We start from the raw sequence: 24675 nt of genomic DNA, 5'->3' as shown, positions 1-24675 counted from the left end.
CAATTTGCTACCTTGTGAAAAAAACATGAACCGATGTGAGGATGATGGGACTATAGGTGATTTTTGTCATTTTAAAATTGTGCTATAATATACAGTAGTACCAGCCACATGTGGCTGTTTAAATTTAAATTAATTAAAATTAAATAAAGTTCCTCAGTTACACTGATGGCCCCCTGTGGCTACCATATTGGGCAGCACATATGATAGAACATTTCCATCATTGCAGAGAGATCTACTGGACAATCCGGCTTTAATCTTTTTGTTAGGTTAATTGTTAAAATGTTAATATGAAAAAGAGACAACATTAGCTTTGTGTATAATAATAATGATGGAAACTATTTACTGAATGTTTCTATGCACTTGGCACTACTCCTTTAGCTTTATATGCATAATCTCGTTTTGACATGAAGTCTGTTATTGTTCCCATTTTATACGTGAGGGAATTCTAAGCCTCAGTTTTCTGATCTGTAAAACTGGGACAAAACGATATCCTCCCTATAAGGTTATGCTGGGGATTAAATGAGATTGTGTTTGCAAAGTACTCCACGTATACCTGGGCACAAAATAAAAGCACAATTAATAAACCTATTATATCAGTTTTCTTCATGAAATATAGGGGTGACTCACTCATAAGAGACTGGATTCTAAGAAAAGATAAAAGGTAAAAACCTACAACTAATGAGTATTTGCCGATTTGTTATTCTATATCATTAGAAAGTGGTATCTTCAATTTCTACCCTTCATTCTCACTCAAATCATAGACAATCTTTTAAACTCTGAAAAGATTACCTACATCAATTATTTAACAAAGTGGATAAATATTGTGGCTTTAAATAATTTGATCCTTTAAACTCATTAACAATTAATTAAAAAATGGCCTTATTATTGGATGTGAACGAGATTCTGACAGTCTCACTATAGATACAGAATGAGAAAATTTAAATATACTTTTAAAAATGCCTAAATAATAGGACTGCATGCTACAATTTTGGCTCCATGTAGTGTCTTATTCTGATCACATTAACCGCAAGGTCTTCTAGTAGAAAATTTCCTTTTTCATAACAATTGCTATCTAGTAAATTAAAAATTCCATATTTACAAAAATATCCCTCCATTCCAATACAGCTACAGAAAAGAGTATTTAAGCAATTAAAAATATCGACTTAGTCTAATTTCTCTCTTCTTAACTATCATTTAATACAGTTAAAAGATGCTACATACTTAGCTTAAGCCAAAAACATTTTTCTTATCTGTTTGTTGATTATGAAGCTGTGGTAAGAGGAATTACATACTATGGCCTAGGGGAAAAGAGTGAAACCTCATTTTGTCTTGGCCTTTTAACTTTGCGAACGTACTTTTTCAGTTAGCAAAGTTGTTCTGTTGATTTTCTTTTTCTTGTTTTATTTCTGCTCAAGAGAAGACGCCAACCGGTTTTGGCAGATGAATCAGCACACTCTGTGCTGCATGTTTATCGTCCCTCTGGATGTAACTGGAGCATAAATGCGCATGGGACACAGAGCAGCAGTTCTACTGAAGGCGTGAGCACCGGCAGTTTACACGGTCTTTGTTTGTAATTTACGTGGTCCGAAGGAACACAATGGAATGGGAAGAGAAAACTGTGTTTGACATTACCTGGATTTGCTCAAAAGGTACTTCAAAGCTGAATGACTCATTGTAGTAGGGATTAAGTGTGTTCTTTTTAATTGTTGTCTTTTTCTTCTTCAGCCTTTTGCCATTCTGCATCAGATGAATCTTCACATAAGGATCTGAAAACCAGAAACAAAAAACGTTAGGAGGCCAGTGACACATATTCCAGGCCATAACTTAGCTTATAAAAGTACCAAATATTCCCAACAGGTAAATAGTTATACAGCAAATATTTAGTATTTCAATAATTTTTTCAGACATCTTTTATTAAAGATTTCAAGTAACAAATGGAGTATATATTTCTTGTCATGATATCCCCTGTTCATTTCTGATTTTAGTTATTTGTATCTTCTCTCTATTTTTTTTTCCAGTCTAGCTGAAGGTTTGTTGATTTAATTGACCTTTTTGAAGAACCGACTTTTGGTTTTGTTGATTCTCTCTGTTGTTGGTTTTTCCTCTGTTTCATTCATCTCCGCTCTGCTCTTTGTTATTTCCTTCTTTCTGCTTGCTTTGGATTGAGTTTAATCTTCTTCTAATTCTTCCAGTTTTGAGGTTAGGTCTCTAATTTGAATTTTCTTCTTTTTAAATAAAAGCATTTAGAACTATCAATTTCCTTCCCAGCATTGCCTTTATTGCATCCCATAAGCTGTAGTAGGTTGCATTTTCATTTTTATTCCTTAAGATGTCTGTTCGTTGAGTTGGTAATCAGCTGCTGATGCGACAGAAATGTTCACGTGTGTCAGGAACTAACAAAACCAAATAAACATAAGCAAAGATCACCTTCCATTTGTCTTTGCAAATCGGTGGTAGGTTGGCTGGTGCCCTCTGTCCCGGTCAGCCGCCTGTCACGCAGGTCAGCAAGAGCAAATTGGCGGCAGGTTGGCTGGTGCCCTCTGTCCAGGTCAGCCGCCTATCACGCAGGTCAGCAAGAGCAAATGCAAAGCGCAGGGCCCTCCCTGTCTCTTCCGGGACTGTGTCTTGCCCTGGGCTTGTGCTTGCAGCGGCCTTAAGAGTTTCCCTGTTGACAGGACTTAAAACAGCTACGTCTTTGACCCAGACTGTCCACCTCCATTGTTTCTGCTTTCCTTGTCTCAAGCTGCTTTTCCCTGGGCACATCCCGGAAGGGAGGGCATGCCAGGAAGGAGTTTCCCAAGTCAGACTTTACCAGCTGGAACTAGGCCAGGAACCACAAAAAGGGAGCATCAACTGGCTCCAAAATGCCCTTGGAGGATGGGGGAAGATGAAGGAGGGGCCAGGAAGGGCCCCAAGAGGTTCTTCCAGTTTCCCAAAGCTGTGCTTTCTTGACTCAGCCCCTGCCCAGCAAATGCAGCCCCTCCACTGCTCTCCACAGCTCTGAGGGAGTGTATTGTCTCTGTCTCTTCCTGGGCTTTTGTTTGAGGTGGGTTGGAACAGTGGCTGCCCTCAGAGCTGGGGCCCCAGCAACAGAAGCAGCTGCTCTAAAGCAGTGATCTGTGAGCAGCCTGTGTTCCACCACACCTTGGGAAGTGGATATTTATGTCTCTCTGCACCAGCAAGCTATGCCAGAGGCTGGACCCCACTGCTGGCTGCCATGATAGTGAGACATGGGCAACGGTAACTGCTGCACGGAGAGAGCAATTTACTGGTATTTGTGGTAATTTACCAGCCTCTTCTTCCCACTCTTCCCTGGATGCTGTACAGTGTTCTACTGGACTCCCTAGGTTTCAAAATAGTTAACTCAGACGGTTCCTGCCTGTTTAATAATTGTTCTTTTGGAGGGACTGATTCCTGGAGCTCCATCATCTTTCCCCCAATTCTACACATACATATTTTAAAGCAAGGACCACTTCTCCTGCAGTGTAGTACTCTGTATAATTGGATGTGTTCTGTTTTGGGGTTGAGGTAATTCTCTTCTATAAAGCATATGATCTGTCCTTATCCACTCGGAGCTTCTTGGTGGCTTAGAAGTCCTGGTGATTGCATAATAGGATACAATTTTATGGAAATGATAAAATAGTGCTGCAGTGAGCCTCACTAATGTTTGCTGTTGCTTTTCCTGAATACATCTGCTGGATATCACACATGGCATCCAAATATCCATTAGGTCTTTGGAAAGATGTAAATAACATGGGGGAAAAGTAAGAGCCTCGAAATTGGGCTCCTATCCTCAGACCCCAGGGTCTCTGTTGGATGTATCACTTCATTCTGTTCACCAAAGCAAGCACTCATGGAGATGTTCATCATCTAAAGACTGACAACTCTTCCTAAATAACAGGGGTTATTTAGACAACCCCTGCTGCCGATGAAATAGGAACATGACTTTAGCTGTTTACTTCTTTTGTTTCCTTATCTTAAAAAAAGAGAGGTTTTATTATTTTTTAAAAGCCTTTGGTAGGAAGGAAGGACTTGCTCCTAATAGTACATGACTGTAAGTTTTTGCTTCTAGAAAATGATGGACTCAGACTAGAAAGAAAGTTCTGGATTCCCAATAATACACTGCAGGTACAATGAGTGCAGATTATTCACCACATCATTTTGGACCACTTTCAGGTCTATCATTTGGCTTTATTATTGATCTGGCACTGCTAACCATCACCCACCATTTGTCAGGCTTTCTTTCAGTCTAAATTAGATTAGCTGGACTTTGTTTTCTTTCTTTCATTATAGTTGTTATGATTTGGATATTTTTTTCAGAACATTGAATGACATCACCTTCAAACTTTTGTATGGTGACAAGCCAATACATCAAGTGGAGGTTTTGTTCCTAATATTCATAACTGTGGTGTGCAGAATAAAGGCCACCCAACTGTGCCCAATGTCCTCATCCCCAGAACCTGAGAATTTATCACTTTATATGGGAAAAGGTACTTTGCAAATGTGATTGGGATTAAAGATCATAAGATGGATCTTGGACTATCCAGAAGGACTCAATCTAATCACAAGAGTCCTTAACAACAGAGAACTTTCCTTGGATGTGGAATGAAAGAGATGTGATAATGGAAGAAGGGTCAGAGATGTGCCGCACTGCTGCCTTTGACCATGGTGGGAGGGGCCACAAGGCAAGGAATGCAGATGGGCTCTAGAAGCTGGAAAAGCCAAGGAAATGAATTCTCTTCTAGAGCCTCCAGAAAGGAATTGGGCCTTGTCAACACTTGATTTCAGCCCAGTGAGATCTGTGTCTGACTTCTAACCTCCAAAACTGTAAGATAATATACTTGTGAACTTTTCAGCCACTAATTCTGTGGTAACTTGTCATAGCAGCAATAGAAAACTGATACAACAACTGAATTTGAAGACAGGCATCTATTTTTTTTTAATCTAGCAAGATTTGAAGATCAAGTTAAATAGGTCTAGAAAATGATATTTTGGGAAAAGAAGATATTCTTTCCAACCTTCTAAAAATTATTACCCTGTTTTTCAAAGACATTTGAAAAGGATGTTTCAGGATACATGGTAAAATTAGTGAAAAAGAATGAAATATTACCCAAGAATAAGTTTTCAAGTAAGTTGTAATACAAGGTGTAAAATAACAATTCTTTACATTTGTAGATTATTTTGAAATTTAATTATATTTTCTTAAATTATATCATCTCCTTTAATCATCACAACAATCTCAGTGTGGAAACTGGCCTCAGAAAAGGCTGATTTTTTTGTTTGTTTGTTTGTTTTAGAAAGGCTGGTTTTTGCCATGAACTCGAACCATGGTTGTCTGACTCTAACCCCATTGTGCTTTGTATTACTTTGGAGAAGCAACTTTGTATAGTGTTTACAAGTTCTGACTCTGGAGCCAGCCTAGCTTGAATCTTGACTTTGCTGTTTACTAGCTATGTGATCATGGCCAAGTTGTTTAATCTCTCTCTCTTTTTTTTTTTTTTTTAACTTTTTTTTTGCTATATAGTATAACATATAAAAAACAAAGAAATAAAAAAGCAATAGTTTTCAAAGCATTCTTCAACAAGTGGTTGGTTATAGGACAGATCCCAGAGGTTGTCATGGGCTACCATACAATCCTCTCATATTTTTCCTTCAAGCTGCTCCAGGATATAGGAGGCTAGGGACTTAAATACTTTTTTATTATCACAATCGACTTTTTTTTCCTTCTTTCTTTTTTGTGAAAAATAACATATATACAAAAAAGCTGTACATTTCAAAGCACAGCATCACAATTAGTTGTAGAACATATTTTAGACTTTGACATGGGTTACAATTTCATAATTTTAGGTTTTTATTTCTAGCTGCTCTAAAATACTGGAGACTAAAAGAGATATCAATTTAATGATTCAGCATTCATATTCATTTGGTAAGTCCTATCTTCTATGTATAACTTCACCATCACCTTTGATCTTTCCACACCTCTCTTTAGGGGTGTTTGGGCTATGGAATAGCCTGAATTTTTGATATTGGGTACTATTATGTTATAACAAATTTAAACATTATAAAAATATAATTTTTGATATTTGATATTGATACTAATATGGAGTAGGGAGATGGAACTATTTGATGTTCTGGAGAGACTGGACACTTGAGAAAGGTACCTGCAGGTTGTAGGTTTCTGGAAAGTTACTCTAGTGCCTGGAACCCTTGTAGAATCTTATATATTGCCCTAGGAGTTCTTTAGGATTGGTTGGAATGGTCTTTGTTGGGGGTTGGCAGACTGATCTCAAGCTTGCTTAAGAGCAATCTCCAGAGTAGCCTTTCGACTCTATTTGAACTTTCTCTGCCACTGATGCTTTATTAATTACACTTCTTTTCCCCCTTTTGTTCAGGATGGAATTGTTGATCCCATGCTGCCAGGTGTGGATTCATCCCTGGGAGTCACTCCCATGTCGCCAGGGAGACTTTCACTCCTGGATGTCATGCCCCACGTAGGGGAGGGCAATGACTTCACTTGTGGAGTTGGGCTTAGAGAGACTGAGGCCATATCTGAGCAACAACAGAGGTCCTCTAGAAGTAACTCTTAGGCATGTTGTAGGTAGTCTAAGCTTCTCTGCTACCTACATACACTTCACAAGAGTAAGCCTCACGATCGAGGGCATGGCCTATTAATTTGGATGTCCCTAAAGTTTGACACAGAATCAGGGGATTCCCTGATGGTAAGGTTTAATAGTTCCATATTCTTTCTCCCCTTCCTCAGGGGACTTTGCCAATACTTTTTTGTTATCTGGTTAATATACTCTAGGATGTTTCCAGGCATTACAATAATCTATACAGGATTAAAGGAGCTCTTTCTTATTCTGGGTTTCCTGTGTTTCAGTTGTTCAAATGAGCTATACAGATATGTTGAATTAAGTTATGCACTACAGAAAATTTCAGTTTCAGATCAAATAAACATTTCTTCCATTGGTCTCAAAGAGTACATTTGGTCCTAAAATACAGACACTGTCTTCCTTACCCCTATGTTCTGAATTACTTAACCCCAACCTGTTCATCTTCATTCTTATATCTAAATATCAGGTTATGTATATAAAAAAGCCTCTCAAAATCCAGAAATAATAACCACCACTCCAGATTTAATGTGTCTGCTCTAAAAGCTTATAATCTAGGCCCCTGTTTTCTTAATAAGCATTTTCGAAAGGTAACCATACCACTGTTGTTCTTTTGTTTCTGGCTAATTTTGTCTCACCAAATGTCCCACATGTTCATTCACATCATTGCATGCCTCACGACATTGTCCCTATTTGTAGCAGCACAACCTTTGTTCATAACTATATACCATCGTTCACCAATCTACTTCTCCATCAGTGCATCCTTTGGCCACCTGTATTCATCGGGCATCATCTAGAAGGCCCCAAGTCCACAGTCCATCCATATACTCAATTTTAGATAATTTCATGGTTTCTAAGAGACAGAAAACCAATAAACACACCCTCACCAAATAGGAAATCTAAACCTCCTCTTAACTCTTGTCCCTCCCCTTGTTATTTACCTCTGCTGTTGCTGTGGTAATGCTGATGGTTTCCTTTTGAACATAGCTCATAGCATGCAATAGCAGTTTTACCCCAGTACTCTGGACTTAAACACTCTTTATACAAGGATCATCTTTTTGAAGTAATTCTTACGAGAACACATTCATATTTCTAGTGTGAATCAGTAGGACACAGGTCTATACAACCCCTTTCAATTTTGTTCATCTTCAATATGGTAATATTACTTCTAGACCCACTAGAGAATCACCTTCGCTCCTATCTATTCCCTTGTCGTGCTTAGGTCATTTTGTCTTACTACTGCAAAATATTCCATTGTGTGTATATATAAATATATATAACATTTTGTTGATCCACTTGTCTGTTGATGGACATTTGGTTTGTTTCCATCTTTTGGTGATGGTGAATAATGCTGTTATGAACATCAGTGTGCAAATGTCTGTTTGTGTCATTGCTTTCAGCTCTTCTGGGTATATACCAAGTAGTGCTAGTGCTGGGTCATAGGGCAACTCGATGTTTAGTTTCCTAAGGAACCGCCAACAGTTCCTGTCTGTTATACACAATGTATAATGGTGTATACTGTCTGCACCATTATACATTCCCACCAGCAGTGCATAAATGTCCCAGTTTCTCCACATCCTCTCCAACATTTATAGTTTCCTGTTTGTTTAATAGCAGCCATTTTTATAGATGTGAGGTGATTTCTCATTCTAGTCTTGATCTGCATTTCCCTTATAGCCAATGAAAATGGGCATCTCTTCATGTGCTTTTGAGCCATCTGTATTTGCTCCTCAGAAAAATGCCTATTCATATCTTAGCCCATTTTATAATTGGGTTCTTTGCTCTTTTGTTGTTGAGTTGTATGATTTCTTTGAATATATGGAAAATCAAACCTTTGTCTGATATTTGATGTCCAAATATTTTCTCCCATTGAGTTGGCTGCCTCTTCAACTTTTTGACAAAGTCTTTTGAGGTGCAGAAACATTTGCTTTTGAGGAGTTCCCATTTATCTATTTTTTCTTTTCTTTCTTGTGCTTTGGATGTAAAGTTTAGGAAGCTACCTCCTATTGCTAGGTCCTGAAAATGTTTCCCTCCATTTTCTTCTAGAAGCTTTATAGAGGAGAGTGGTGTATTGAAGTCTCCTACTATTACTGTTGAAACATCTATTGCTCCCTTCAGTTTTGCCAATGTCTGTCTCAAATACTTTGGAGCTCCTTGATTGGGAGCACAAACTTTTATGATAGTTATATCTTCTTGATGAATTGACCGCTTAATTAGTATATAGTGACCTTCTTTGTCTCTTATGATGTCTTTACATTTAAAGTCTATTTTGTCCAATATTAGTATAGCTACTCCTACTTTCCTTTGGTTACAACTTGCATGGAAAATCTTTTTCCGTCCTTTCACTTTCAATCTAGTTGTATCCCTGTGTCTAAGATAAGTCTCTTGTAAGCAGCATACAGCTGGATTATGTTTCTTAATCCATTTTGCCAATCTGTAACTTTTAATTGGTAAATTTAGTCTGTTAACATTCAAAATTATTACTCAAAAGGCGTTTCTTGATTCTACCATCTTATCTTTTTAATTTTATTTGATAGATCTATATATTCTTTTCCCTCTTTCCCTTTATATTCTTTAAATTACTCTTTGTGATACTCTTCACTTCTGTGCCCTCCTCCAGAGCTCCCTCTCCTGTCTTTTTTTTTTTTTTAGTTGGCAGAACTCCTTTTAGTATTTCTTATAGGGCTGGTCTCTTATTGACAAATTCTTTCTGGACTTTGTCTGTGAAAATGTCAATCTCTCCCTCAATTCTGAAGGACAATTTGGCTGGGTACAGAATTCTTGGCTGGAAGTCTTTCTCTTTCAGGATCTTGAATATAGCATGCCACTGCCTTCTTGCCTCCAGGGTGCTAGTTGAGTAGTCTGAACTCAGTCTTATTTGGTTTCCGTTGTATATAGTAGATTGTTTTTCTCTTGCTGCTTTCAGGATATTCTGCCTCTCTTCAACAGTTGACAGACTGATTATTATGTGTCCTCGGGAAGGCCCATTTGGATTTATTCTGTTTGGAGTTCTTTGAGCTTCTTTGACTTGTATATTTATGTTCTTTATGAGGGTTGGGAAGTTTTCCCCCATTATATCCTCAACTACTCTTCCTTGCCCTTTACTCTTCTCTTCTCCTTCTGGGACACCAGTGATTCTTACATTTGTGTGATTTGTCTATCATTTCCCTGAGTTCCCATTCAATTTTTTCCATCTTTTTTGCCATTTGCTATTTTGAGTCTTCGAAGTCAATTATCCTATCCTCTATATCACTTATTCTTTCTTCTATCTCTTCCAATCTGGTGTTGTGCCCCTCTAATATGTGTTTTATTTGGTCAACAGTGTCTTTAATCTCTGTGATATTTTCTATTTTTCTGTTTATTCTTTCAAATTCCTCTTTGAGCTCTTCTACTGTTTTCTTGATCTCCTTTATGCTATTTTCTATCCCACTTATTTTATTAAGTGGAATTGTTTGAACATCGCTTGATTGGTTGTTCCAACATCTGTGTCTCCACTGGTGTTTTAATTTGGTCATTAGGCAGGGCTGTATCTGTCTGCATTGTGATATGCTTAGTGATCTTCTGCTGTCTTCGTAGCATGTAAATACCTTGATTGATTTACTTTGGGAGTTTATTTCTTTCAGTAGTCTAAAGCCTTGTGTTTGTGGAATGGTTGTACAGCAGGAAGCAGGGCACAGGGTGGAGCACTCAGTATGGTGATTTGGTTCAGGGCAGGTATGGGCACAGGTTGGGGATGTTACCCTGATGCTTGTGAACGTGGGCACTCAGTAGCCAGGGAGGATGTAGCTGTGTAGGTGCACTGGTCTGAGGGATGTAGCCCTGGTGTGCACTGGTCTAAGGCACGGGGCCCTTTGTGCACATGAGTAGAGCTGTGGCTGCAGGTCCACATTACACCTTTGTGGATTGGGGCAAATGTGACTGGGCTGTGCAGGTCAGCACTTTCCCAAAGCTGGGAAGTGAGGCTGAATGCTGTGTGCATGAGCAGTTCTAGGACTGCTGTAAAGGGTGGTTCCCAGAGCTGAGTGACTTCTTTGGGAGCTTGTGTGCATGCGTGGGCCTCGGAGTGCTGTTAACAGATGTGCTGAGCTCAGGAAGTGGGGGTGGGGGTGGCGGGATGAAGCTGTGTGACACTATGGACAGGATGCAGGGATAACCTAAATATGGAGGTCAGTGCCTGCAACCTTTATGCGCTGGCAACAGCCTGCAGGGAACAGGGAGGGGGAGGTAGTGCTCAGGAGGGGTGCAGGAGAGGTGGGTTGAGCTGCACTTGGGGAGGGGTGTGAGGCAGTTACATGCACTGGGGCTGGTGGTATGGGGGCGCCTGGAGGGTGGGGAATGGGAGCAATGATGGGGTTCAGGTGTATGGGGTGTGGGGTGAGTCGCTGGTCATGGGGCTGTTCCGGTGAGGGTAGCCCACCCAAGGAAGACTGCACAGTTTACTTTCTAGTCCTGTGCTCCAGTCTGTACACTCCCACAGGCTCCGCCGCTCTGTGCCTCCATGCCAGGTTCCAACTTTCTGCCTCTCAGTTCCTCGGCCTTTGCAACCAGGGTTGCCCCATGTGGTGCAGAAGGTTCTCCCAGGTCAGCTGCACTCCCGAATTGCCACTTCAGTCACCCTCCTGTCTCTTTAAATTTCTGGTGGATCAGGACTAATATAGAGCTACTCTAGTTGGCCACCTTCCCACAAGACCATTTAATCTCTTTTTGCCCTAGTTCTTTTTCACCTGTAATGTGGTGAAAATGATAACACCTAGCTCATAAAGTTGTGAAGATTCCATTGAGTACTATGTGGAAAGTGCTCCTAATTGAGCAGAGTACACATTATTGTTGCTTGCATTATTATTATTATAGCTTTGTAAAAAGGTGAACACCTAATTAACATTTATGTATCTTATTCATTCCGTTGAATTGGAACCCATCATTAGCAAATAGGAATACGTTTTTCCATTGGCTTCAGAAGTAAGTCAAGCTTTCTGAAATGCAGATTTGTTTCTAGAAAGAAGCATTCCCATGATAAACAACTGGTTTGTTAACAAAGACTTTAATCACGTCTAGGGTGAAAGAGAAAGGACGAGTCTCTTTCAGTAAGCCTGAATGTGCCAATCTCAAGGTATGAAATGGGAAACAAATTTAATATTCTGTACAGTTTTCTCCCACTCTTGAAGTCAATAGATCAAATTATACATAGCTGAAAAGTTAAACTCAGAGTTCTAAGTAGAATCTTGTTATTGAGGCTCCAGGATAGTGTGAGCCAGAACCATGATTTATGGAGCTTTCATCCCAGATACTGAGGCTAGCTAATGTTGATACACCTCAGCATATTAAGTATGAAATATTTACTTTCCTTATGCTGCTAAAAATGAGGAAGCACCAAGAAAAACTATCTCTTAGCCTTGCAATTTATTGTTGTTGTCAAGGATGGGATAATACTTTCTCTTGGAGAGGGGGATTATCTATAGCTCCTGCCTTACTTTTTCCTTTCATTATGTGAACATTTTGTAGTCTTTCTCTTCCTTCTGATTTAGCCTTAGACCTCCTCCTTTTTTTCTCTCTCTCTTTCCTATCTGGAGTGAATAAGCAAATCATTATATTAAAGCTACAGTGATATGATTTGCCAAGTTATGTATGGGGCCTCAGCACCAAGACAGGAGACCTGGAAGCACTGACCATGCCGTGGGAAAGAGGGGCAGAAGACACCTGGATAGTAACCAGATGAATGTATTGATCTCACTCGCCACTTTCCGGGATTAGGATAGAGACCTTCTTTTACTGGTTTCACAATTACTCCTTCAGCTGGAGAATGGGGGCAACTGTGTGGATGGAAGGGCAATTCCACAGCACCATGAGTGGGCAGCCCCTTCCGAATACAGTTCCTGGGATAGACAAACTGTGGTCTGGTTCTATACCTTTTGGTTCATTTTGTCCCTATTCCAGGATTAACCCTGAGCTGGAGCCCCTTCACATACATCTGCCATGTTAATCAGAAGGAGTTTCCTTTCTGAAGGTTCCTTCTAACAACCAATTCCTTATAAGCTGGTCTCCAATATTGGGTTCTAGCCAGAGTGAGCCATTACCTCCATTTAGTCCTTAGGCATTGCATCCCATCTCACTCCCCTCCATCAGGAATACCCTGGACACACTAAATCTGCCTTGCTCTTTCATTCAGAAGAGTAGGAAGAGTGGTGACACAGATAGATCCCCATTTCCCTGCTGTCCCTATTGTTGTTGTTTGCTACCACCTGCCATGCTGCAAAATGGCTTGGTTGGGTTGCCTTCACATGCTTTTGGATGGAGTGGGAATGGGGAGGTTGAGATCAAAAGAAACTCCAAAAGTTCACTCTCTACCAGATAGTTCTTGATCCTCCCCCAGTAGGTCTTGCCATGGCACTCTTCCTGCCGAACTTTTCCTTGTTCTCCTCTCTTTACTCTCTCAGCTTGAGCTGATCCTCCTTTATTTTTTCCTTTTCCTCTATCTACTCCAAAGACTCTATAGAACATATGAGTTTAATCACATCCAACATTATTTTAACATATATTTAATAGGATTTTTTCCCTCTCTCTATTACTTTTCTCAAACATGCAACCTTATGCTTCTAATATTGCTATCTCCACTAGGCAAAGTTTCTGACCATGAAGTCTGGCACTGGAATGCAATGTCTTCACCAACACTGGTGTCAGTGGCACAGTTTCAACATGTAAATATATATCCCAAGAAAAGAATATAAACTAACCTTGGAATTAAATACAAAATTCAGTGACTTTCCTTTGCTTACAAGGATGTAATGGGTAAGTTTTGCTGAAACACAAGTCAGCCCCTATCTGTACTACAGGGATACAACCACCCCAACTCTCCTCTTATCTTTCAGTCAGAAACCTATAGAGCTCACTATTTTCTCTTCATGGCTGTTTTTTGTGCCATGATCCTAGCCTCCTGTACCTAAAGGCAGAAAATTTGGGGTCATCTTTGGTTCCTTCTTTTCTACATCCCTGGGGACAATCAGCCACCATATCCTGTCAATTTACTTTCATATTGTCTCTGGTGATTTTCTGTTACAAACCCATTGCTACATGGCAAGATCAGAAAGCCAATCTCTCTTGAATTACGTCCTTGATTTCAACCATTCTTTGTATTATTATTGCTAATTGCTATGTTTTATGATACCATCCCCTTATTAAAAACCTTTGGTGGTTTGTCTACTAAAAAAAATCCAAATCCAAATTCCCCGAGGTAGCTACAGCCCATGCTACTTGTTTGTCTCATCTCCAAAACACCTATGCTGGACTCATGGAAAATACTCATCATTCCTCACAGATGATTTAAAAGGCTGTGTCTCAGCCTGTTTTTTAAGCCTGAAATGGCTTTTCTTGTTTTGCCCACCTTAAGTTCAGTTTAAAATGTCCTTTCTCTTCCATGAAAATTTTATTGATGATTTTCTCTGGCAGAAATCAGGCACACTTTCCTTTGCCCTGCAGCATTTTCTTTTCTTTTTTTTTTTTTGCCATCGAACAGTACATATATCTTTTCTGGTACTGGAAGATTTCTGTGGTAATCTAATGACATAAAAAGAGTATTCCCATGGGAAAATATATTTTGAATTTGGAACTATTGGCTTCAAGATGAAATTTGAGAAGGTCATCTGCTTGTAAAATGGGAATTTCTTCCATTACTATTCCTTTCCCTACCTTAATACCCCAGAATATTATCACCCCCTTCTTCCCTCAGGCAATTCTAATGTAAGATTATGCTAACTTCATAGAAAGATAATTGCAAAACAGCTGGCTGTAAGCATTGATCCTTTTGTGTGAGATATAAAGGAGCCACTAAAGGCTTTTTGTATTTACAATGAGAACTAGAAAGAAGTTCAAAGCCGAATAATGTGAAATGCCTGCAGTTTTCATTTTGACAATTTTGCATAATTATACTGTTTTTTTTTCTTAACTACCACAGTGACTGTGGGCCCTCGTGACCATGGCCTTTCCATTTCAACCAAAGACTCCCCTTGAAAGAGACAGCTCATTTCAGCTGTTCTGTTTAATTGTTTCTGAGCCAATACCCAGTTTTTGAGTAACTTCAGGTATTATTCCCATCAATTTTTCTTCTTTGGATGATGTTCACTCAATTTCTCCTTAGAGTATTATGTGGGGAAAGTTGTACTTGGATCAGTTAGGACTCTTAATTTTAAGTGACTGAAAACCCATTTCAAAATGGTGTAAATTTTAAAAGTAACTTCTTGGCTTATTTGAAAGAAAAGTCCAGAAAGCAGGACAATGTGGCAGAGGTTGTTAATTGTTTCCTAAAATCCACTTCCCCCTCTTTTTAGCAATGGAAACCCTTAAGTTTTACCTGGATACCAGTCAACCAGCTATAAATATTTCTTCCAGACTCTCTTCTAACTTGGTGTGTGTCTACATGACTAAATTTTGGCTTTTGGATGTGAATGGAAGGGGTGTGTGTAACTTTCTATGGCATATCCTTAAAACAAACAGGGACTCATTTTGCCCCTAAGGGGACATCTGGCAATGTCTGGAGAATTTTTTTTTTTTTTTTTTTGCATGGGCAGTCTCCGAGAATCAAACCCAAGTCTCTGGCATGGCAGGTGAGAATTCTGCCACTGAGCCACTGTTGCACTGCCCTCTGGAGACGTTTTTAATGTCACAGCTTGGAGGAGGGGGAGGGAGTGTAGTGCTGGTATCTAATGGGTAAGGGTCAGGGATGCTGCTGAACATGTTACAGTGCACAGGACAGCCCCCATACCACAAAGATTATTGGGTCCTATTGAAATTAGGACCGAGATCCAGAAACCCTGACTTAAAAAAAGCTATTTGCCTTTTATTCTTTTATCTCTTTTTTTGTAAACTGAAACACAGATGTGGTGGGAAGATGGGGAACCAGATTTTACCTAGCAACATGAAGACGATAACTCCAGGGGACAGCAGAACAGCAAGATAGAAAGATCCTGGGTCTCTGAATGACCTAATGGCCCAAAGTTGCCTATCAGTCTTGGCCACCAACCTAATTATGGAGGTGGTGATATTTCTATGAGTGAGATGTAACTTCCATCTTTTTGAACCACTGTATTTTTGGGTCTCTTGTTATGGCAGCTCAACCTGTACCCTATCTAATACAGATTCAGTAATGACAGCAAGGTCCCAGGTTTGTCTGTGTCTCTGCTGTTTTCTACGGGGTTCTTCTCAAGTTCTACATGTTGGCCTTCTCAAGAAATTCCAGGATTTCCTCTTGAGAATGTAAATGGATGCACCAGCTACAGATCTCATATCATCATGCTACATTATCCAAGGGAAAAGAGTGTCTGACATCCTGCAATTCCCAGGAAAAGTCCAAAGTTCACTCTGATTGAACTAGCAAAGATGAATTTCCTTTTCCATATTAATCTCTGTGGCAAAGAGAGTGTGATAAGTTGGATTTGCCTAGTTCTTGTTTATGAGTCCATCCTGGATCCCATTGAGAGGGTCAAGGAAACCCATCTATGGAGCTGGGAATAGGTTCAACTCTATTCTAAGCACATGGCTTAGAGTCAAAGAATTTGGTGTCCCTAAAACAGTAATCAGAAGGCCTCGTAAAGAGAAGGGGAAATGGAAATTGGGAGGCAACCGATCAATGCTTATAGTTTCTCAAACTACAGTCTCTAGGATCCCATCTCAGCCTAAACTTGAAATATGCTCATTTGCAGAGAGATAGTTCCTTTGCACTTCAGAAAAAATTCTTAGGAATGAGACATTAAACATATGTATAAAGCGTTCTCCTAACAGAGTTAAAACATGGTAGATATAGGATTGAGAGTCTCTTTTCCAATTGCAGTTTGTTCTTGTGCATTTATTGAATAAGACTTATTCCATCAATAAGCCAGTCATTTAACAGTATAAAAATAATTAAACAGTAATATGGTTCACAGAGCAAACAATTTCCATTTCCATCACTGGCAGTTGTAATACACTTATGAAAGGGGGTCTTTATAAATAATTTACAAGTACTTAGAGAAGACTACATTAAGGAGCTATAGTCTTTATAGTTTAAAATGTCTGTATAGTTTAGAATGCTCCCTGCAATGCTATGATACAGATGCAACATTAAAAATATATTCTGGGAAAATTTTCAATGTGAGCACACAACTTAAAAATGAATTTACATTAGTTAAGTGCAGTGTTTGCTGGGAGAAAACAATATTACATAAATGACTACCACAGAGAAAATCAACCCCATTTTAATGAGACATCATAAAAGAGCAAAGGGTGATTTAGTTCATTAATGGCAGCTGAGTGCTTTGGGGAGAGAAAAACATAAATGCAAAATGACAATATTATAAATTAAACGGAAGGCATTTTTGGTGGTGGTGGAAGAAGACACCAACTTCCAACAATCATTTCTAACATTGCCAAACAGACCATATGTGACTGCCTGCTTCTTGACTAAAACTGTAGAAATGCCTGTACAAAGATGGGAGAATGACATTAGAGCCAAGAAGGATTTCACAGATGGGCCCTGCTATGGGCAGGTGAAATAGCAGTGTGGGGGTGTGAGCTCCACACTTAGTAGTGGAAGAAGGACATTTTGTTGGCACAATTCAAATCTTTCTGTTCACTTTTTAAGATGAAATTCTTTGTAATCAAAACCTATTGCTCCTGCATTTTCAAAAATCTTTCAGGAAGGGCAAATGTATGAGACTAGGAGCAGTTGCAATTATGTTTGGTTCTTTCTGGATGACTACAAGGAATTTGATGGAATCATCAACTATAAACTGTTTGAGTTGATTAACAACAACAAAATAAGTCAAATGATTCAGTAAAGCAAACAAAATTCCATATGGCAAATTTGACTCATTTTTTCCCCTGGAAATTTGGTATTAGATTCTTATTTATACCAGATGATAGGTCTCTAGTAAGGTTTTTTCTTTTTTACAAAATTATTAAAGATTTCTACTTGTTGAAACAACATTGGAAGCATCAATCCTTGGTACATTACTAGGATTTTTAAGTGCATGTAAATATGACAAATGGCTGCTTATCCATACCCACATAGAGGCAATTTCCAGACAATTCAAAATGAGTACAAAATGGAAGCAACGTGAGAATAGAGGGGATCCTGCCACATGTAATGACCAATGGCATTGGTGCTCTTTTGTGGGGTTACCTAAGTCTCACCCAGTTCTCAAGTTGGTTAAGCCAGAATCAGTTTCTGCTCTCAGTAACTCCCTATTCTTTGCATGCACTTGTGTCTTCTAAAGATTCCACCATCTAAACATTAGAAAGTTTATGAACTGAGATTGTCTTAGGATAATTGAGGGAGACAATTGGAAATGTTTCCAGAAGGAGTAGAGGGATATCTGTCTACTTCGAACTGTTTCTAGAATTTGTCAAGGGTCTTGGTATATCTCCTAGGAAACAAGGTAATGGACCCTAAATTTTCTTAGCTGGAAATGTCTCAGGGCTTCTTTTTCTGCTTAAGAAGAGAAAATGTATTCATTTTTTTCAGGAGGGATTCTTTCTTTCTTTCTCTTTGCTGCCTCTCTTCCTGCTGTTGCACATTTTAAGCCTGTGGATCTGAAAGAGGCTGAATGAAGTAGTTCTCCTTTTACCTTTTTAGAAAAGGAGATAATGTTTATTAAGACGTAGTATTGTCCATAACTCATGCTTCCCACCTCTGGTTTGAGATTTTATAATATGAATAATGCATGTCCTGTCAAAAAAAAAAAACAAAAACCAAGGATTTAAAATCCCCTGGTAGGCTTGTTATTAAGTTTCTTTATTTGAATGCTGATTTCCCTTATCCTTCCAGAGAGATATTTCACTTTGCCTCATTGGTGACCAAATACGGTTCTCTTTCATCAAACTGAAACTGAAGTTAGCTGATGCTCTGCATGTCAAAAGATAAGTAGCTTTGCAGGAGACATAAACTTCTACCTTATTGTAATCTGGTTTTCTTACAATAATGTGAAGAGAAAATAAATATAAACTATGGCTTCAATATTAGGCAGCATATAGGAAATGATATGGATACAATTCGGTGATTTTACTGCTTTTTATGAAGCAAATTTGTGATTAGAGCCAATCACCACATATCATTATTTCAGATTATAATAAAAACTCACAATGATATTATTGAATACACTGATTTCTTTGAATTGAAATCACATAAGATGTTTTGTCCCTGAATCTGGGAGAGACTGAGAATAGAGGTTTTACAGTTAGTCAAATTCCCCACAGAAACTTTGTTTTCAGGACTCAAGAGTCACATCTAAATGGTCACAGAGGTAAGGCGGTCTCCTTTCCCCCACATTTTCCATTTTCTTCACTCGTAGGCATTCTGCCTGGCTGACATCTTTCACCTTGAGGACTTTTGGTCTAAAGCAACTTAATTAATTATTTCCATTTTCTTGATATTGTCTTTTAGTGTTCTGGTGCAGAATTCATTCATTCATTCACTCACGGACACAGTGCTTATAATGTGCCAGATATTTATCTTTTCAGTCAGTGTCTTGTTCATGTTTGCATCTCCATGTTTGTATGGAACCTCACACATGGTAGGGAATCAGCAAATATTTGCCAAATGATTGAATGAATCAATGAAGTGTAAATATCTCTCAAGCAATTCTCTACATCTGCAAGAGAGGGAGGGGATACAGAAAGCTATAGAATCCAGGTTATTTTTCAAAGGAGCAGGGAAGAGAAGACATAAATTCCCAAAAAGGTAGGTTTAAATCAACCCGTATATATATATTTTTGTTTGTTTGTTTGTTTTTGTTTTGTTTTGCATGGGCAGGCACCGGGAATCGAACCCCGGTCTCTGGCATGGCAGGCATGAATTCTGCCTGCTGCACCACTGTGGCCCACCCTAGAACCCATATATTTTTAAAGTAGGAAACATTCATAATACAAAGTGTATTTTCTTGCTAAATGATTTGTATAGCAAAACTGTGAGCTGAATTCAAAGCAGGAAGACTCCCTTCACTCTGCTAGAAAGGCTTAATTTGAATTTGAGGAATTACATTTCAGGAATCCAAGCAAGTTTCACAAAGAGAGAACTGACCTTGTATTTATTCTAAACATCATCAGATCTTATGTCTTCTCCCAGCACCTCCACACATAGTTGTACAATTTCATAAAATACACATACAGTGATATTTGAATAGTGTTTGAACTTACATGGCAAGGAAAAGAGGTAACTAGATGGATTGTCTCTCTGAAGTGTTTTTTCCCTTGACCTTTCCCAGTCTTCCTGTGCATAATGGAAGTGCATGATAACCCGAATGTGATTTTCACAGATAGTCAATCCATACATACTAAAATGGTCAAATGAAATGAAATTTTATGTGCTATGTAGAATTTTATGGACCTGCCTGTCATATTTACAGGGCTCAGGGAAGACTGTAGATGGACGTCCTTTTACCAGATGTCTAAATAGCCAAAAGTCATAAACTAAGGACAAAAAATTTTAAATACATATTCACCATTCTCACACCTTGACAAATATACTTTCGGAATGGCCAGCAAATCAGGCTTTGAATATAGAATTCTCAGATGCCTTAGAGTTCCAGTGGGGGAGTATCTGCTGCTGGCCCCAGCCTGCCTCCCTTCTCTTCTCACTGTCAGTTCCAATATGCACCTTTAGAGTTTCACACACAGACACACACACACTCCGGGACAGGACACCCTCCCAGCCAAGCTCTATCCATGAGCGCTCAGAGCAGCTCCTTAGTCATCCCTCCATCATGGACTGGGCACACTTGTGGTGTAAAACCCTTAGGCGGTCGGACCCAGGGAAGAGGTCCTCAAAGACCCTGCAAATCATTTTGGATCCATTTGGGTAAGGAAACTTGGGGTACTGGGAGACAGACCACGGTCTAGAAAGGAGACTTGGGCCTCAGGTGAGTCTATGTTATTGGTCTGTGGAGTCATAATCCCATGGTGGTGGGGAGCGTAGCTAGAGGAGGCCTAGAGTGGGGCCCTTCAAAGTGTGGCTCCCCGGGTAGCTTTGCCTCTTTCCCAGGTTTAAGGGCTGTACAGCAAACTCTCTTCAATTTAAAAAAAGCTATTATAAGGCACTAAACAAGCCACTTTCTATAATTTATTTCATTTATTCTTTGTGACCACCCTGAGAGGTAGGTGTTATTACCTCTATTTAGCAGATGAAGAATCTGAGACTAAATGAAATAAAATAATCAGCCCATGGTCACACAATTAATATTATCACAGTTTCTGCTATTTTTAACATTCATCATAATTCAACATTCATCAGCTTTATACATTTTAGACTATCTGAATTGTAAAAGGAGGGATGATTAAAGTATGGCACAACTCTTATGGCCTTTTCAATCCAGTGATGGTACTGTAACTTTATTGGCCATATTTTTTAACCTATCTACCAGAGACTGCATGATCTGGCATCTCCCATTCACCTCTTAGGGCATTCTCTCTTTAATGAATTTCATTTCCATATTTAATTAGGCTCAGCTCTGATATCGCTTCTTCCTGGGAAGTTTTTTGACATCACGTTCTAAAGCAGCTTCTCCTTTTACAATCCTCTTAAAATCTTGACATCCTTTATATTTATATGATTATTGAACTAGTAGCTTTTTCTCCTCACTAAGGTTAAGCATAACAAGGGCAGGTACAATTTCTATTTTTTGTTTTTTTTCCACCACACTCTCAGCACTAGTAGGGAACCCAAAGGCATTCAACAGACTCTCAATATACATTTTTCAATGAATAAATGATTTTTCTGGCTTATTCTCCTAGCATATTTTAGTGAGGGCTCTAAACCTTGCAGGGACTTCTTGAGCACTGCTTCCCGGGAGTTGTTCTTGGACCCCTCCAAGGCATAGTCCACTCACCAGACACTAAAAGGAAGGCTAATGAGACTCAGTGAACACAGCTGATTTATCCAGCACACCCTTCTCCAGGCTACACATCCAAAATATCCTAATAGGGGCTGGTCCAGATCGAATTGAACGTGATAAAATTTGCCAGCTGCAATCATTGTAGTGAGTTAATCTTTACAGTCACCGAAAACCTTTTAAAATTTTTGTTAGAAACAGAAATACTAATGCTCCTGTTATGGAAATTTCTCACCTGCCTTATATTCTTCAGAGCTTCCCAGAGTAAGCAGGACTGCAAGTCATCAGTGTTCGATTATCACCATCAAACAGCAGTTCAAGGCTGTTAATGATTTGCATCAGATCTCTAGCAATTAGGGACATGAGCTTTCTCAGAAAGGAGGGAATAAAGCCAGGCAATCTTTTTGGAGAAAAGCTATTTTGCATCATCCTTTGGAAGATTGTGCTCTGTTTGTAAAGCATGTTTATCCAGAGAAAGGCTGTGAAATATGTTTTTTTCCTTGCATAACAGCCTGTGGTATGGATGAGGTTAGAACACTTTGTTCTCATTCTTCCTAGTTTAGCTTCAGGGTGGGAAGGGTTGCTAGTGCTAAATGCTAAGTGCTGTCATTTCTACCAGCAAGTGATGATTAAACACAGAGGAAACATTTTAAAGCAAACTCATGATTTGCCTTGAAAATCCACCCAAGAAGAGTGCAAAATGAATTAATTTAGTGGAATTGTTGGGCAGGGTCAGAGGTCTGATTGTGAATCTTGTCTGGAAATATTCTGAATGACTCGGGTCCCAAATTTCATTTCAAAAGGATTAATTCCTACCAAGAAGAACTGAAGGTGAATTTATTTTACTTCCAGAAAGTCACAACTTGTTACTTATCTGAAGGCCACTTTATAGGGATGCTTAAATATCTTTATTGAATAAATGAATAAAGGGAAAGACATAATGTTCCAAGAGATGTTCCAAGAGATCTTCTAAGAGATCCAAGAGGTCTATGGCCTCTGAATTAAACACAAAATCTTCTGTGTTTTCAATGCCTCTTTTAGGAAATAGTATACATGAATCAAAGGCCATATGCCAATAAACTGTATTAATGCATTTTAGACACCATTCCTATACAACGTTGCTAGATGGGGAGATGTCAACATTTTATATAATCAACTTGGATATTTTTGCTAGACTCTTTCAAGTTAACAGTTAACTAAGAAATTGTTAACTAAAATATCAATGTACAGATGTAGCCTCTCTCTCTCTAAGCCCAGCTCTGCAAGTAAAATGATTACCCTCCCTGCTTTGTGGGACATGACATCCGGGCGTCAAAGTCTCCCTGGCAATGTAGGAAATGAATCCCAGGGATGAGCCTGGCCCTGGCCCCATGCGATCAATAATGCCTTCCTGACTCAAAGGAGGAAAATAAATGTAATAAGTAAGTTGTCAGAGGCTGAAAGTTCAAATAGAGTCGAGAGTCTGCTCTGGAAGTTACTCTTATGCAAACTCTGCTAGATATTGCTGTTTATCATGGTTTGCCAAACTGCAACCAAAACTGGGCTTTATCTGAGACTCTTCAAAGGTTCCATGTACTATGATTACTTTCCAGAGAACGACAACCTCCAGATAAGTTCATAGGCCAAAGAAGTCCTGAAACCCAGAGGGCACAGCCTCTCCCGAACATCAACTGGTTCCATCCCTCCATCCCATATTATTGGCAGCCCTTTCCAACAGGAAAAAGTTAGAATGAGCATAGCCCAAATACCTCTAAAGAGCAGAAGAAAGATCAAAGGAGAAGGTAGAGTTATAATAGAGAAAACAGGATTTAGCAAATGCGTTAGACTGCTGAATCATTATATTGATATTTCTTTTAGTCTCCAGCGTCTTGGAGCACCTAGAAGCAAAATTCTAAAATTATGAAACTGTAACCAAAACCAAATTCTGAAACCTGTTCCATAACTAATTGTTGCGGTATACTTTGAAATTTATTGCTTTTTTTGTATGTGTTTCTTTCACAGTTAAAAAAAAAATCAGTTTAGCCCTTGCTCAGAAATATTGAAAAAGAAAAGAGTTATATTTAGTTGAGAGGAAGAAAATTTTCTTACAATGGCACCCAGGCAAGTCTAAAGAACTTAGTGAGGTAACTACTATGAATTTGATATATGCGCTCTGTTCAGAACGATGTAACTTTAGGCATAAGAACAGGCTTTGGAATAGAAATGGAAAATGGAGCCCAAAGGAGCAACCCATCTTGGGACCTTTACCCAAGATGCTCTGCAGAAAATAGACTCACTGGACATACTTAGGAAAAGGAAAATCATAGATAATATTGTTGGGAAGCCATAGTGCACAGTAAAAGGCAAAAGATGAGTTTGAAAGCATGGCTAAAGAACTTTTGAAAGTCCTTAGAGGGTAAATTATGAGTTGGGCTTACTGAACATTCATTGTCTGTCCAACACTTTGCTAGATGTCTATGAGAAGATAGGGAAAAAATATGATCACCTCTACCATTATCTTAGAGAAACTTACAGCGGGTGAGGGATGTGAGTGGAAAAAGGAGTGCATGTGAAAGTATAGTAAAACAAATATAAATATGACATAAAGCATGCCCTTGTTCGACTGGAAGAAGGAAATTAGGACTTTTTTCGTGTTAGGCAACAATCAGCTTACGGTGTTATTTGCTATTTCTTTGACTATAATAAGTGTCTACCTTTTATTGCTGGAATTGTTTATAAGTGTGTATGAAAGTACAACCAGAACTTTCCCCTTGGAGGAGGGCAGGGTGTAACTTTCTTTGGTTGCCCCCACTTCTGGGTTTTTCCCATGCCAGCTACCTCTGCCATGCCATCCAAGATCAATACCAACATGATCAAAATCGTGTACCTGAGGTGCACTGGTGGGGAAGTCTGTGCCACACCTGCCCTGACCTGCCAGAGTGGCGCCCCTGGTGTGTCTCCAAAAAAGGTTGGTGATGACATGGCCAGGGTAACTAGCGCCTGGAAGGATGAAAGGATTATGGTAAAACTGATATTCAGAACAGATGGGCCAAGATTAGGGTGGTACCTTCTGTCTCTGCCCTGATCATCAAAGTTCTTAAAGAACCACTCAGTGACAGGAGGAAGCAGAAAAGCATTAAGCACAGTGGATGAGACTGTCAACATTGCTTGATGCATGCAGCATGGACCTTTGGCTAGGGAACTCTCTGGAACAATTAGAGAGATTCTGGAGC

The 24675-nt window shown here is 39.2% G+C and overlaps 1 protein-coding gene and 1 long non-coding RNA gene across 8 annotated transcripts in view; one reads left to right on the top strand and one right to left on the bottom strand.

The window, feature by feature from the left end:
- Positions 1-24192, top strand: part of LOC143642743 (uncharacterized) — a 32503-nt gene extending 8311 nt beyond the window's left edge. The window contains exons 2-5 of one of the 2 annotated variants that reach the window (XR_013155836.1): positions 1416-1649; positions 1726-1857; positions 13227-13397; positions 15480-24192. This is a non-coding gene — a long non-coding RNA (uncharacterized LOC143642743). Of the gene's footprint in view, positions 1-1415; positions 1650-1725; positions 1858-4320; positions 5856-13226; positions 13398-15479 lie in introns of those variants that run through there. The other variant, XR_013155837.1, reaches the window with a different exon arrangement.
- Positions 1-24675, bottom strand: part of SYT1 (synaptotagmin 1) — a 1262805-nt gene that overhangs the window by 3338 nt on the left and 1234792 nt on the right. For all 6 annotated transcript variants that reach the window (XM_077111509.1, XM_077111511.1, XM_077111507.1 and 3 more), the window contains one exon: positions 1633-1766. In XM_077111509.1, coding sequence (XP_076967624.1) covers positions 1633-1766 — 134 coding nt within the window. The remainder of the gene's footprint in view (positions 1-1632; positions 1767-24675) is intronic.

The sequence above is a fragment of the Tamandua tetradactyla genome, chromosome 7 (assembly GCF_023851605.1).
Source record: "Tamandua tetradactyla isolate mTamTet1 chromosome 7, mTamTet1.pri, whole genome shotgun sequence".
In the NCBI taxonomy this organism is placed as follows: Eukaryota; Metazoa; Chordata; class Mammalia; order Pilosa; family Myrmecophagidae; genus Tamandua; species Tamandua tetradactyla.
Note: the sequence above shows the minus strand (reverse complement) of the source record. Positions and strands in the feature narration are given on the sequence as shown.